Source organism: Chrysochloris asiatica, unplaced genomic scaffold, assembly GCF_000296735.1.
Source record: "Chrysochloris asiatica unplaced genomic scaffold, ChrAsi1.0 scaffold00089, whole genome shotgun sequence".
Classification (NCBI taxonomy): Eukaryota; Metazoa; Chordata; class Mammalia; order Afrosoricida; family Chrysochloridae; genus Chrysochloris; species Chrysochloris asiatica.
The window spans coordinates 8,093,244-8,107,557 of record NW_006408607.1 but is presented as its reverse complement, the minus strand read 5'-3'; the positions used below and the strand labels follow the sequence as shown (position 1 = coordinate 8,107,557).

The window sequence follows — 14,314 nt, the reverse complement described above, 5'->3', positions numbered from 1 at the left end:
GTAATGAAACAAGCTATATGAATGGTTGAATGTGAAGCTGATGATGTGCCCTGTAAACTTTCACTCAATCCAAAATAAAAACATTTAATACAAAAAAAAAATGAATTTAAGATTCAATTAATTAAGGTTCCTGGGATCATCAAGGGAGAAAAGCAGAGATCGGGACCCTACCCAGACAAACAGTGATGCCAGAGATGGAGGCAGAGATGATGACGTGGAGAGATGGAGTGGCTGGGGACTGTAGACCCAGAGAGGGTGAGGGGCTATGTGCTGATGACCGAGGGGGGTGGGGGATGGGGAGGCAGACTTGCAGGGGATACCCTTTGGTTGGTTGATTATGCATGGAGGGGATTGTAACCATGGCAATGAAATGATATCCGATAGGATGAATGTAAAGCTAATGGTGTCCCATGTAAACTATCACATTTCACAATAAGACATTAAAAAAAAAAAAAAAGACTCAATTAATTATTTGGGCCCAAAGGAAACCTACCTGCCCAAACTTCTTGGTCGTAGCAAATATGACTAAAAGAACACTTCTCAGACTTATTTGTGGGCTTTTGTTCTCCAATCTAATTCTACACTAAGAATAAAAATTAGCTTAATTCCAAACCTATTAATATTCAATTTGATTAGAAAACAAACAAACATGACTTGCATTTCAGAAGAAATTAGTTAATAATAGAGATTTTCTCTAAAGTATCCTGATTTTGAATATTTAAAACAGAACATTATGTTTTCCTTTGTAAACTTACCTGATATAAGTAATCTTCAAACACAAAATAATAATCATCATTGCTAGCCGTCAGCTTCACATCCTATAATTCACAGAGAGAATACGGAGAATTCAAGCACCTACATAATACAATATCTCAGGTATAAATAAAACACAGGGAGCAATATTACAATAATATTATTATTTTATAGGATTATATTCTGTATAATATAGGATTATATTACTCAACTAATACGAGGCACCTTTAAAAAGTATGTGGACAAATTCCATTATCTCTCAATTCCATTTTTCCATGGATTTTTGAAGCCCCTTTCCACATGTGACATTATGTCATCTCCAAGTCTTCATTCCTTTTTAGCTCCAATGTTGTTGTTGTTAAGTGCCATTGAGTTGGTTCTGAATCATAGCAACCCTGTAAAGGGTTTCCGAGGAGCTGCTGGTGGGTTTGAAGCACTGACTTTGAGGTTTAAACCGACCTTGTGGTTCAGTGCATTATCCTGCAGTGCCACATCAGGTTTCCATTAGTAATTCCTTATTACTTATCCCAATTTCATTTCCTTTTACTCTAATATCTAGGCATTTTCAAAATGAGAAAGAAAAACAAAGGCAGCCAGAACATTCAGAGGCAATCCTAATTATCCAGTCCCCAATGACGGTTCCATTCCTTGAAAACAACAAACTCTTAACATACCTTTGGGATTATTCATTTCAGAATCACTCCTTCCTGGAAGGCTAGTAGTAGGACTTGCTGACTCATGAACTCATTCATTAAAGGCCACTTCACTGACTTCTCTGGGATAGAGTATTGGCTTCTTCCTCTAAAGTTACTCAGTCTCATGCTTCCTGAGTGAAGACGGCTTTAAACATTTCTACTCTTTCCATAGGAATGTGGGTTAAGCCCCAGTATTCTAATTGTTATACAATTATAACTCAGCATGGTACCTGGTACATACCAAGTATTCAATACAGAACTGACAAATGAATAAATGAAAAAATAAAAATGATTAAAAGTATAAAATTAGTTTTAAAGGAGGCAGCGCATCACTATCACCTTTTGCTGGTAATAAAAATAAAAGCCGCCTTTACATTTTTCCCAGGATGTCTCTGACTCTTTTGTCTGGTGAGTTAGGCCTGCTCCCTGTCTACTTCCATGTAGAGTACAGGCATTCCAGCAGAGCTGACTAGGATTTGAAACCCAGCCTTCTCTTTTTCTAGCTGTATGCATGTGGGCAGTAAATTCAACCAGAATCACTTCTTCTGTACCTAGAGAAGAAGTCTACCTCAGTGTGTACAGCAGCTGGCTGTGTGAACCGTCACCATTTGTCTAGGAGAGGACCAGTCAGAGTGGGTAATTAGAAAATTATTTTATAAATTAATCAAAACCCTTCCTCAAATCACATATTGCATTAGGTAAATTTGCTGCACAAGACCTCTTTAAAGAGTTCAAGAGCAAAGGTATCAGTTTGAGGACTAAGGTGTACCTGACACAAGTCATGGTATTTTGAATAGCTTCATATGCATGTGAAAGTTAGACAGTGAATAAGGAAGACTGTAGAAAAATTGATGCCTTTGACATGTTGTTGGAGGAGAATGTTGAGAACTAACAAATCTGTGTTGGTGGAGGTACAACCAGAATGCTCCTTAGAAGCCAAGATGGCCAGACTTCATGTCTAACACTTCAGCCATATTATCAGGAGGGACCAATTCCTAGAGAAGGACAACATGCTTGGTAAAGTGGAGAGAAAACGAGGCAGACCCCCAATGAGATGGCTTGGCACAGCGGCAGCAGCAATGGGATCGAGCACAGCAATGATTGTGAAGTTTATGCAGGACTGGGCAGTGATCTGTTTTGCTGTGTAAAGGGTTGCTATGAGTCGGCGCTGACTCAACGGAACTTAACAACTCACACCCCTCACTTAAGTAGACTTCATCTGTTTATAAGTTCGCAGTTTTAAACACGGGTTCTGAATCTTACTTGTATCTAAAATCTCTAGATCTCTACCAAAACCCAAACCAATTGCAACCAAGTTGATTCTGAGTCAGAGTGACCCCACGGGCAGCGGAGAACTGCTTGGTGGGGTTTCTGAGACTAAGTCTCTACGGGGCCGGGCAGTCTCATCCTTCTCCTAAGGAGCAGCTGGCAGTGTGAATCGTCACCATTTGTCTAGCAGCTCAGTGCCTATCCCCAGCACAACCAGGGCTCCTTAGCTAGAAGAACACACTCATTTGGATCCAATATATAATCAATTCTTTAAGTAGTGATTAATAAGTTAGAATGAATCATTTGAAAAATTAGAACCCCAGACGAGCAAAAGCAAACATTGTTGGTCTCTAAGAGGTCTGTAACACCCCTAGTGAGGAGGAAACATAGGAGAACAGTTACAAAGAACACTATACAAATGCATAATAATATAGTTCAACCCTTGTGCCAACATTTAGCTGGAATTGTTGAGCACAGCAGCATCAGGCCAGACAGAATGAGTCATGGATGGCTCAGGAGACACTCTGACTTTGTGCTAAGTCTGGAAAAGTAAAAGACACATTCACAGAAAAGGAGGGAGCCAGGTTTCTGAGTCAGAAAACAACATGGACAAAGGGAGAAATAGGCTTTTACAAAATGGGGAATATTGCTTTTCAAGGCATGAAAATGGACTCTTGTGGAGCAACATATCTTAGCTATTGCAATGGTTTGTGTCCCTCCAGAGCTTAGACCTACCCCCTTAAAAGAGTATTATTTAAGTATTTAATTATTCTCATTGGTGATGGTGGTAGTTGTGTGTCATGGAGTCAGTTCCAACTCATAGCGAGCCTGTATAGGGTTTCTGAGGTTGTAAATCTTTACAGGAGCAGAAAGCCTCAGCTTTCTCCTGCAATTTTTCTCATTATAGAAAAATTAATTTCTCTTCTTAGGGGATGAGGATGAGAAAAGGTTGGGAACACTGGTATATTGTCAAACATAGGAACTGAAATAAGTATGGCTGTAAGGCCAAAAACTAAACTATCCAGAGACTGTTACACATTTAGGAAGGGTTTGATGATTTTCTGTATTTCATATTCTCTTGCTCCTTTCATTTTTTTTCACCACTAAAGTAATCCCACCTTGCTTTTACTTAAATTAAGATGAGCCTTTACAATAGGAAAGGAGCCTCTGGGTGGTACCACTTGGCTACAAACCAAAAGGTTGGTGGTTGGAATCTGAATCTACTAAGAGGAACCTTGGAAGAAAGCCCTGCCACAGCCATTACAAACCGAAGTTCTATTCTAAAATGAAGGGGACTGGAATCAATTGCATGGCAACTGGTTTTGTGTTGTTTTTGACAGCAAGATGTAATAAAACTTCAAATCACATTTTAAAATGCTCACCCCTTCAGGACTGACTTTAATAATGATTAGAATGGCTCCGACAAGATCAGCAGAGCCCAATAACATAAGACCAGGAGGATCACTGAAAATTCTTAGGTCATGGACAGAGACGGAAGTGATTCCACAGAAACATATATTCATGTACTTGAGCTCTGACTCGAACTGAAATTATATTATTAACAGAAGTCTCATGCTTTTCTGAGTGGCAGTTGTGAGACTTCACTGAAGAGAAGGTCTGGAAGACTATGTGGCCGCATGACCCTTTGGCCTAAAAGCTGACAGCGACACAAATCATCGAAATCGAGAACCTCGGTGAGACTTTAGACTTTTCATCAAAGAACTGTTATCTTGTTAACACGCCTTTACTTTACTTACTCAATAGCTTAGTGGCCAAGACTCCAGCTCTGAAGTCAGATTGTCTGGGTTCCAATCTTAGTGTCACGATTTAACATGCACACTTAAATACAAATTTTCCATCTTTCATTATCTCAGTATCCCCATTTGTGAAGTGGTATAATAGTAACACTGTTTGTTTTGCTTTAACATAATGTGTTAACAGGAATGTGGTAGTTCCGTAGGATAAGGACTGAACTGCAAACCACAAGGTTGGTGGTTCGAGCACACCAGCCATTCCTCAAGAGAAACATGAGGCTTTCTGCTCCTGCCAAGATTTACAGCTTCAGACACCTACAGAGGGCCGCTGTATGAGGTGGAACCAACTCCATGGCATTTAATCATAACAACAAATGGGGTGAGAACATCAATTTACTCTTCTGTGGCTGGCAAGTGGAGGAACAATGCCAATAGAACACGGAAATTGTTCACATACAATTTTTGTTTGTTTTTCAAGAGGAAAGCCAGAGTAGCAGTAGAAAACAGCCCTCAGAAGGAAAGAAAGAGCATTTAGTGGTGATGTTGTGCAGTCGGGAGCTCTATCAAATGTATTTGAAGACAAATATGGAACAGCATTTCCCCAAGGATAAAGTTCAGGAGGGTCAGGAAAGTAGGAGGACTGGAAACAGGAAACACAAGGAGGAAGTGAGACCAATGGTGTTACCTTGTGGGGATTGCATTCAATGACAGGGAACAAAATATCCAAGAATTGTTGAATGGAAAACTGATCTGCTTTGTCAACCTTCACCCAATTCACAAACGTTACAAAAAGCAAGCAAGCAAGCAAGCTGAGTGTCTGCCGGGGGGCTCCTTCCCAGGGGCGCGCAGAGAAGCCCAAACAGGTTGTAGTTGCTGCGCTTGCTCCAGTGCCCACTTGAGCAGCAGCCCCACTTCCATTGGTGCTATTTTAGGGGTTCTACGGCAGTTCAAGCTCACCAGCTGCTCCTCGGAAACCTTATACAGGGTGGCTATGGATCGGAACCGACTCGACGGCACTTCACAACAACAATAACAACAACTTTGATTATGTTTGTACATCTTTGACAGTTCCTAAAGGTAGTCTGCCTTGGCTATCCAATTCAGCTCCCAAACTCCCAAGGACTGTTTTTGTGAGTACTCTAGTTACAAAATTGCAAACGTTTTTAGAAGTCTATCCTAATCCTGGAATCCTGATGTGGCTCTGTGGGTTACTGCACTAGATTGCAAAATTCATTTGAACTGCAAGGGCTGCGGTTCAAGCTCACCAGCCACTCCTTAGAAAACCTATACAGGTTCACTATGGGTAGGAACCAACTCGATGCCACTTAACAACAACATCCTAACTGTATTTTTCCCATAGTCCTGTTACTTGTAATGTGTGATTTTTTTCCCTTATGCCTTGCCAAACAAAAAATAAAACATTTATAAACGCTAGTTGCTGGTAAGATGAAATGTAATCTATGTAAAAGGTTTGGTATACTTTGTGGCCCATAATAAGCAGTCATTAAATGTTATAGTTCACTGGACTGCTAACCGCAAGTTCTATGGTTCGAGCCCAAGCACTACTCCTTGGAAATCCTAATAGGTTCGCTATGAATCAGAACCAACTCAACAGCAGTTAACAACAAAAGTTAGTAGCTGTTGTTATGATTACTGTTAGCCAGGCAAATCTTCAGGTCTTCAATGTCTAAGCCTTTCCTCGAATTCTGAGACCTGGGATAATCTGCCCCTCTCTGTTATCTGTCAAATCCTAAATTTAAACTCCAAGTCTTGCAAACAGCCTGATTATAAACCCAGAATCAGTCAGAGGAAAGCATATACACTCCCCTTTCAACTTGATTATCCAAGAGTTGGCGGCAAGAACTAATGTATCCCCAGCATAAAAAAGAGACGGTGCTTAGTCATACGTCTAAGATCTAAAGATACTAGAAAACTTTAAATGACTTCAATATAAAAAAGATTCAACAAGTAGGCCCTTAAGAATCATGAAATAAGAGATAAAAATGTTACAGTCTGATATTCCTTTCAGAGTAAAGAAATTTTAAAATAGCTTCAATGCAGAAATATGAAGCAAAAAGGCCTTACAGAATTCTGAGACAAGATGAACATGGTGTAGTCTGATTTCTTTCAGAGCATGTACACAGAGGAGGACTGCCTTGTAGGGTGTTCAAGGCAGACTCCCAGCCTGCCTTTGGAGGCAGCTTTGGTTGGGTTCAATCACTAATTTTTTGACTAGTAGTTGAGTGCTTAATCATTTGTGCCACCTAGGGACTACTTATGGGTGTATTAGGTGTCATTGAGTTGGTTCTGACTCATAGATGCCCTAGACACAACAAAGCAAACCACTGCCTGGTCCTGTACCATTCTCACAAACAGTAGGCTTGAGTCCTTTGTTGCTGCCACTGTGCCAAGTCCATCTCACTGGGGCCCTTCCTCTTTTTCACTGACTCTCCCCTTTACCAAGTATGATGTCCTTCTCCAGGGACTGGTCCCTTCTAACAATATGTCCAAAGTATGAGAGACAAAGTCTGGCCACCAGGCTTCTAAGGAGCATTCTGGCTGTACTTCTTCCAGCACAGATTTGTTTGTTCTGTTGGTGGTCTGTGGTACCTTTAATATTCCTCTCCACCATAATGTTGTTGTTGTCAGGTGCCATTGAGTTGGAACCAACTCATAGTGACCCCATGCACAGCAGAACGAAACAATGTCCGATCCTGAGCCAACCTCACTACCGCTGCCACACTTGATGCCATCAATGATGCCACCTGGCCGATTCATCTTGTTGTAGGTATAATTAAAACTTTCAAGTATATTTTATAGTTAGTATGTAACCATGATACATAGTGCAGCTCATGAATGATGAAAACTCTCAATAATTTTTTGATAATATCAATGAAATGGAAAAGCTATGCACATTTGTACTTACTTTATAGATTAGACTATCCACTAAAAGGTCATGTTGTATCACATTGGTCTTGAGCTGCTCATAATATAGGGCATCCTAAATTTAAAATTAAACAAACAAAAAAATTATTCAAGGTTATTCACATTTATAAAATCAGCCTCAAATTTTAATAAATAATAATCATTAATCATATTACAAACTCTAGGAAGATAAAGACTGTATTCTATTCATTGCTTCCCCCATAGCTGGCTAACAGTAGACACTTAGTAATGATACCTATACCCACCTCTTAGGTTAAGGCCTGGCATGTGGTAGGTATTCAATCAGTGTTTTCTAACTAGATTAGTTATAATTTAACTTTAATGAATATTAAGTACTTCGTAGGTGCCAGATACTGATTTACCCACTTTTTATGAGTTAACTCATTTAATCTCCTATCAATGCAATGAAGTAAAATCTACTGTCATTGAATCTATTCTAAGTCATAGCAATGCCATAGGACAGAGGAGAACTGCTCCACAGGGTCTCCAAGGCTGTAAATCTTTACGGGAGCAGTAGACTGACTTCTCTTCCTCCCACGGAGCAGCTGGTGAATTTGAACCACAGACCTTGTGGCTAACAGCCCAAAACCTAACCCACAATGCCACCATGGCAAGTGATTATCATTCCCACTTACATTTGAGAAACTGAGGTCCTGAGAGAAAAGTAACTTGCTATCCAAGGCTAGTAAGATTAGTCTCTGGAAACCCAGCTCAAGGACCTATATAAAAACCTAGAAGGACTAACCTACCTTTCTAATATCTAGATTATTACTAAATTAAAAGTTTAAATCATCCTTAGTAATAAAAGCAATTGTACAGCATCTCAGAGTCAGTTTTAAAATAATGTTTCCATAATACTTTAAAGCCTGATGAGTTCAATACAATGGTGAGATTAGGCTAATCCTTTAGTAGAGAATAAGATAAAGGGGGAGAAGGAGAAAAAGAAGAGAACAGGGAAGAAAAGGAGAAGAAGGAAGGAAGGAGAAGAGGGACATGAGACTGCAGTGAGGATGAGCGTTGGCTGATAGGTGGTCAGAGCAGCAGGAATGAAGTAGTGACCATGAGGGTAGGAGCTGTGCTAGGGAGACAGAAAGGAAATGCCAGCTCTGCTTTAGCTGGCCCATCTGTGCCTCCAAATACCTCCATTCACGTTTTATATGCATGAACCTTGGTCTCTGTTGTTGTTGATAAGTGCCCTCCGGTCAGTTCCGACTCACAGTGACCCTGTTTTTAGGGTTCGGAGGAGCAACCAATAGCTTTGAACCATCACATTTGGGGTTAGCAGTCCAATGCTTATCCTACAGTGCCACACCAGGATTCTGCTCATATCCAAACACTCTCAAACACTCTCTGAGTCAACACCAATCTGTAAGGTTGTTTCTGAACACGTTCTCCCAAGCAAGTTAGATCTGTGAGATAAGACCTTCTGGAATATGCAGAGAAAGGTAAGGAGTTGAGTTAATCTTTTTAAAAAAATACATACATTTAAATCACAAACATATGTCCATTAAAATAAGTGAAACAGTTTAAAGCAGGATTTTAAAAAAATGATAATCTTTTCTCTCTTTCTTTCATCTCCCTAAAGTAACATATTTTTTTGTCTGTATTGTATCTGTAGTGTAATATGTGTTCTTCCACACCTTTCTCTACACTTAGAAAAATAATAAGTAATTCTGTTTATGAGTTTTAACAAATGAAATCATAATATACTGCAATATTGAAAAAACTGTCCTATAGATTATCATGGAGTCTGCTGTGGAGTTGTGGGTTAGTGCGCTGGACTGCAAAGCCAGTTTGAACCACAAGGTTGGAGGTTCAGACTTACCAACCGTTCCTCGGACACCTATACAGGGCTGCTGTGGGTTGGAATCGACTCGACTACACTTAACAACAAGACGTATTACAACTTATTAATCATTCCACCTGTAGGTAAATGTTCAGCTGTTTCTAGTTGCTTCACGCTACAATTAATGCCATAATAAATATACTTATGTTCACATGCTTTTGTCGGGGACAAATTTGTAAATGTAGGATTGCAAGTGAGGCTGTACATATCCTTAGTTGGAATGCAGATGTAGGACTACTTCGCTCCCCAAAAAAACCCCCCATAAATTCAATGTCTCACCAGCAACACATGAGGCCACACACATTTACCTAAATTCTAAGTTCTCTTAATTTCCTCATGGAAGAAAAGTTGTATCACATTGCTGTGTTCATTTACACTTTTCTAATTAATAATAAAATGAAACATCCTTTTGCGTGCATATTCTGTTGTTGTTGTTAGGTGTCACAGAGTTAGTTCCGACTCATAATGACCTCATCAACAATACCGGACAATCGCCGTTACACTTGAGCCCATTGCTGCTGCCACTGTGCCAATCCATCTCATTGGGGGTCTTCCTCATTTTTGCTGACTCTCCACTTTACCAAGCATGATGTCCTTCTCCAGGGAATGGTTACTCCTATAAAATGTCCCAAGTATGAGAGACGAAGTATCACTATGCTAGTTTCTAAGGATCATTCTGACTGTACTTCTTCCAATGCAGATTAGTTTGTTCTTCTGAAGTTCATGGCACTTTCAATATTCTTCTCCAACACCATAACTCAAATGCATCAATTCTTCTGTGGTCTTCATTATTCATTTTAAATACCAGTGACATAGTTTCCAGCATCACATCAACATACAAGTCACCACAGTGCGACAAACTGACAGATGAGTGGTGGCGCATGTGTATTACTCATGTGCATTTTTTCTTCAGTGATTTGCCTCCCATAATTTTCTCATATTAATTTATAGTCTTCTTTGTTTACGAGGAGAATGAACCCTTTGTGTGTTGCAAATACTTCTTCAAAATATTTGTTTTCTGATTTGGTTATGGTATATATTGCTTTGATTTTTAAAACTCCTTTAGAACTTGAAGATTTTCTTTCTTGCTTTAGGCAAAGCTCCCCTACCACGTGCTTATGTAAATATGCTCCTAAAATTATTTTCTCTACTTTTTCTTTTTTCATTTAAATCGTTATAATCTACTGGAACTCTACTTCCGTAGACAGTAAGTTAATAGACTCTCTGTATGCCCAGAAGGGTCATCAATTATCTGCAACATAAACCATATATTTCCAGTTGAAGTAAAATGCCAGATCTGTATCTACTTCTGAACTCACCATTGTCTTTTTTTCCATAATTGATCTGATGCCTTTTGAACATTTAATTTTTGCTTTGGAAAAAAATGACAAGTTTTATGATACTAAGGCTTTCCACTCAAAAAGACCATTTAGAACTTAGTTGAATAATCCTAGGCAAACTAACAAACTTTCCTGGGCCTCAGAAAACTTGTGATAGAAATGGCACCTTCCCTGTCCGGCTGATGGGAAGCCCACTCAGGTGAAGCGTATGTAATATTCTTAGGACAGTGCCTGGCACCAGGCAAGGACTATATAAATGTTTGCTATTATTGTTCTATGCTCTTCATAAAGTATTACAATTTTTTTATATGGGCTTTCCTGCTCAATTAATCCTGTAGACATTTGAACGTTTTTCTAGTGTAAATAAGATTTTTTTTCCCACTTTCCTATTTCTAATTTGTTATTGATAGCATAAAAAATATTTATTTTCGAATACTTATTTTATATCCCTTTGCTCTCTTACCAAGATTTCTTTTAAAATATACTAGTTTTTGTTTGTTTATTGTTTCTAATCTCTTGAGTTTTCTGGGTATACCATCATTGTGCTTTATCAAGAGAATGAGTGCATTCCCTCTTTCCCAACATGTTGTTGTTGTTAGGTGCCATTGAGTCAGAACTGACTCGTAGCGACCCCATGCACAGCAGAACAAAACAATGTCCAATCCTGGGCCAACCTCATTATCCCTGCCACACTTGAGTCCATCAATGCTGCCACCTGGCCAATCCATCTCATTGGGGGTCTAACTCTTTTTCGCTGACCCTCTTTTTCTCTGACCCAAGAATGATATCCTTCTCTAACGACTGTTCCCTCCTGACAATATGTCCCAAGTATGAGAGTCGAAGTTTGGCCATCTTGGCCTCTAAAGAGCACTCTGGCTGCACTTCTTCCAAAACAGATCTATTGGTTCTTTTGGCAGTCCATGGCACTTTCAATATTCTCCTCCAATACCTAATTCAAAGGCCTCAATTCTTCTACGATCTTCCTTATTCACTGTCCAGCTTTCACGTCTATATGAGGTTATTGAAAATACCATGGCTTGGGTCAGGCGCACCTTAGTCCTCAAGCTGACATCTCTGCTCTTCAACACTTTAAAAAGTTCCTGTGCAGCAGATTTACCTAATGGAATACGTTGTCTGATCTCTTGACTGCTGCTTCCGTGAGTGTTGATAGTTGATCCAAGAAGAATGAAGTCCTTGACAACTTCAATCTTTTCTCCGTTGATAAGAATATTGTTTATTGGTCCAGTGGTGACTTTTGTTTTCTTGACATTGAGATGTAATCCATACTGAAGGCTGTGCTCTTTGATCTTCATCAGTAAATGTTTCAAGTCCTCTTCACTTTCAGCAAGCAAGGTTGTATCATCTGCATATCGCAGGTTGTTAATGAGTCTTCCTCCAATCCTGATGCCACATTTTTCTTCATAGAACTCAGCTTCTCATATTATTTGCTCAGCATACATACAAAAAAGTTTGGTTTACATTTATATTTGAAAGTTGAAGTCAGTGAAAAACACACTTCTTTAGGTGTTATTTACTACAAACACCTATTTATATTGACATTCTGTTGTTATGTACTGTCAAGTTGTTTGTGACTCATAGCGACCATATACAGGGTTTCCAAGGAGTGGTTTGTGAGTTTGAACCACCAATATTGTGGTTCAAACCGATCTTGCAGACTAGTGGTTTATCCCACAGCACCACACCAGGACAAATACTTGCAAATTATAAGTGCTCACAGAGAATTTCATTTTAATTGTTATTATATGCAACAGTTTGCAATTGGATTTGTAATGATTTTCGTGACCAATGCTAAAAGATTAATAAACATTTTATTGCAAGCATGGCATTAAAATTACAATCTTACAACTGTGTGTTTCTATACAGAAATATATCTTCAAAACATTGCCAACAAATTGATGTATTCAACCTTAGGCATATTGAAAAACAGTGCTATTGACAAAAATCTAGTTTTAATTCTAGAGAACAAAAAGAAAAATACCAGAGATTCTGGAAGGAATTTTAGAAATATCTGGGTGCATTCCATATTTTATACACAGAAAAATGAGGCCTGGCCAAGAATATAGACCCAGCTAGCCTGTGGCTTAAGTAATCTTCCTTCCCATCAATGCCTTCAGCTTCAAAAGTTTCAAGTCTAATTTGTCTGTATGAAATGAAACAAAAATGAGCAATTACAACATGCTGTTACAGCTGATATGAAATATTTTTATATTAATGTTTTAATTTCATGCTATGAGATATATAAGCATTTGCAAAATGCAATGAAGAAAAATGTCTTTGTCCTCAAGATACTGCCAGTCTAGATAGGTAGACAGACAAGTAAATGTAACAGACAAAAAACCCTGCACGGTGTTTCTCTGCCTGATTGTGATGGGCCTGACTATGGGGTGATAGAATCGGAGAGCAGAGAGGGCAGTGTTTGAAAGGGCACTCAGAACAAATGATGGAGTAAGGTGTGTCTGAAAAGGTGAGAAGGGGGGCTTCAAGCAGCAGGCAGAGGAGGCATTGTGACAGACCACACAACCTGATGCAAAGGCTTATAAGCAAGAGGAAACGTGGAATTTCTTGTAGAACCACAAAGACAGTAAGGTAAAAATGATGCCTTTGCGTTTAGACATCTTGAGTCTGATACGCTTTTTTGTTTGTTTGTTTCAACTATCACGATGTTTATTGATAGACACAAGTACATAAAATCAGGGCATAAACATGACTCGATAAATTAAGTCAACTTAATTTCAATACTATAATAAGAGAGACCAATTAAAATTCTCACCATTAGTTTCACACCCACGAAAACCACTTTAAGGGCATTAATGATCTCTCAAAACTTATAAGCTTTGTGCAAATAAACCATGTTTCTTTTAAAATGACTTGTGCACTTACCCAGGCTCAAGGATATCAAAATCTAGCACATAAAGCCCATTACTAGATGTAGAAATACAGGCAACATACTATTACGGCAACAATGATCAATTACAGTTAAGAATTTTTCTGTAACATCTAAACGGAAAATCAAATACTGCAACAACTCAAGTATTACTGAGCAAAGCGCATTTCTACAGTATTCAGGAGTGCTATTCCTTTTTCTAACTTAAAACAGCCTATGATAACTGGCAGCTAAGAAGTTTCTTGAAACAGACTGCCTCTGCTTGAGACCTTACGATGTAATTATTGCATACTGTGTGGCACTGTGGGTTAATGCACTAGACTGCACAGTTGGTTTGCACTGCAAGGTTGATCGTTCAAGCTCACCAGCCGCTCCTTGGAAACACTTGAAAGGGTCACTATGGGCCGGAACCAACTCGACGACACTTAACAACAAGTATACTATCTAAACATTAAAGATACTCCTAAAATATTTGATGGTAGACTATGACTAACATATTGTTGTTGTTGTTAGGTACCATCGAGTCGGTACTGACTTATAGCAACCCTATGCACAGAAGAACAAAACACTGCCTGATCCTGGGCCAATCTCACCACTGTTGTTGCTACACTTGAGTTCATCGATGCTGCCACTTGGCCAATCCATGTGGTTGGGGGTGTTTCTCTTTTTCTCTGACCCTCCACCTTACCAAACATGATATCCTTCTCCAGCGACTAGTACCTCCTGACAACATGTCTGAAGTACAAGAGACGAAGAATGGCCATCTTGGCCTCCAAGGAGCACTCTGGCTGCACTTCTTCCAAAAC

The 14,314-nt window shown here is 39.2% G+C and overlaps 1 protein-coding gene across 2 annotated transcripts in view; it reads right to left on the bottom strand.

Moving 5' to 3' along the window:
- TBC1D19 (TBC1 domain family, member 19) overlaps positions 1-14,314 on the bottom strand; it is a 304,338-nt gene that overhangs the window by 86,137 nt on the left and 203,887 nt on the right. For both annotated transcript variants that reach the window (XM_006866308.1, XM_006866309.1), the window contains 2 exons: positions 7,398-7,472; positions 756-818 (listed from right to left, as the gene is read on the bottom strand). In XM_006866308.1, coding sequence (XP_006866370.1) covers positions 756-818; positions 7,398-7,472 — 138 coding nt within the window. The remainder of the gene's footprint in view (positions 1-755; positions 819-7,397; positions 7,473-14,314) is intronic.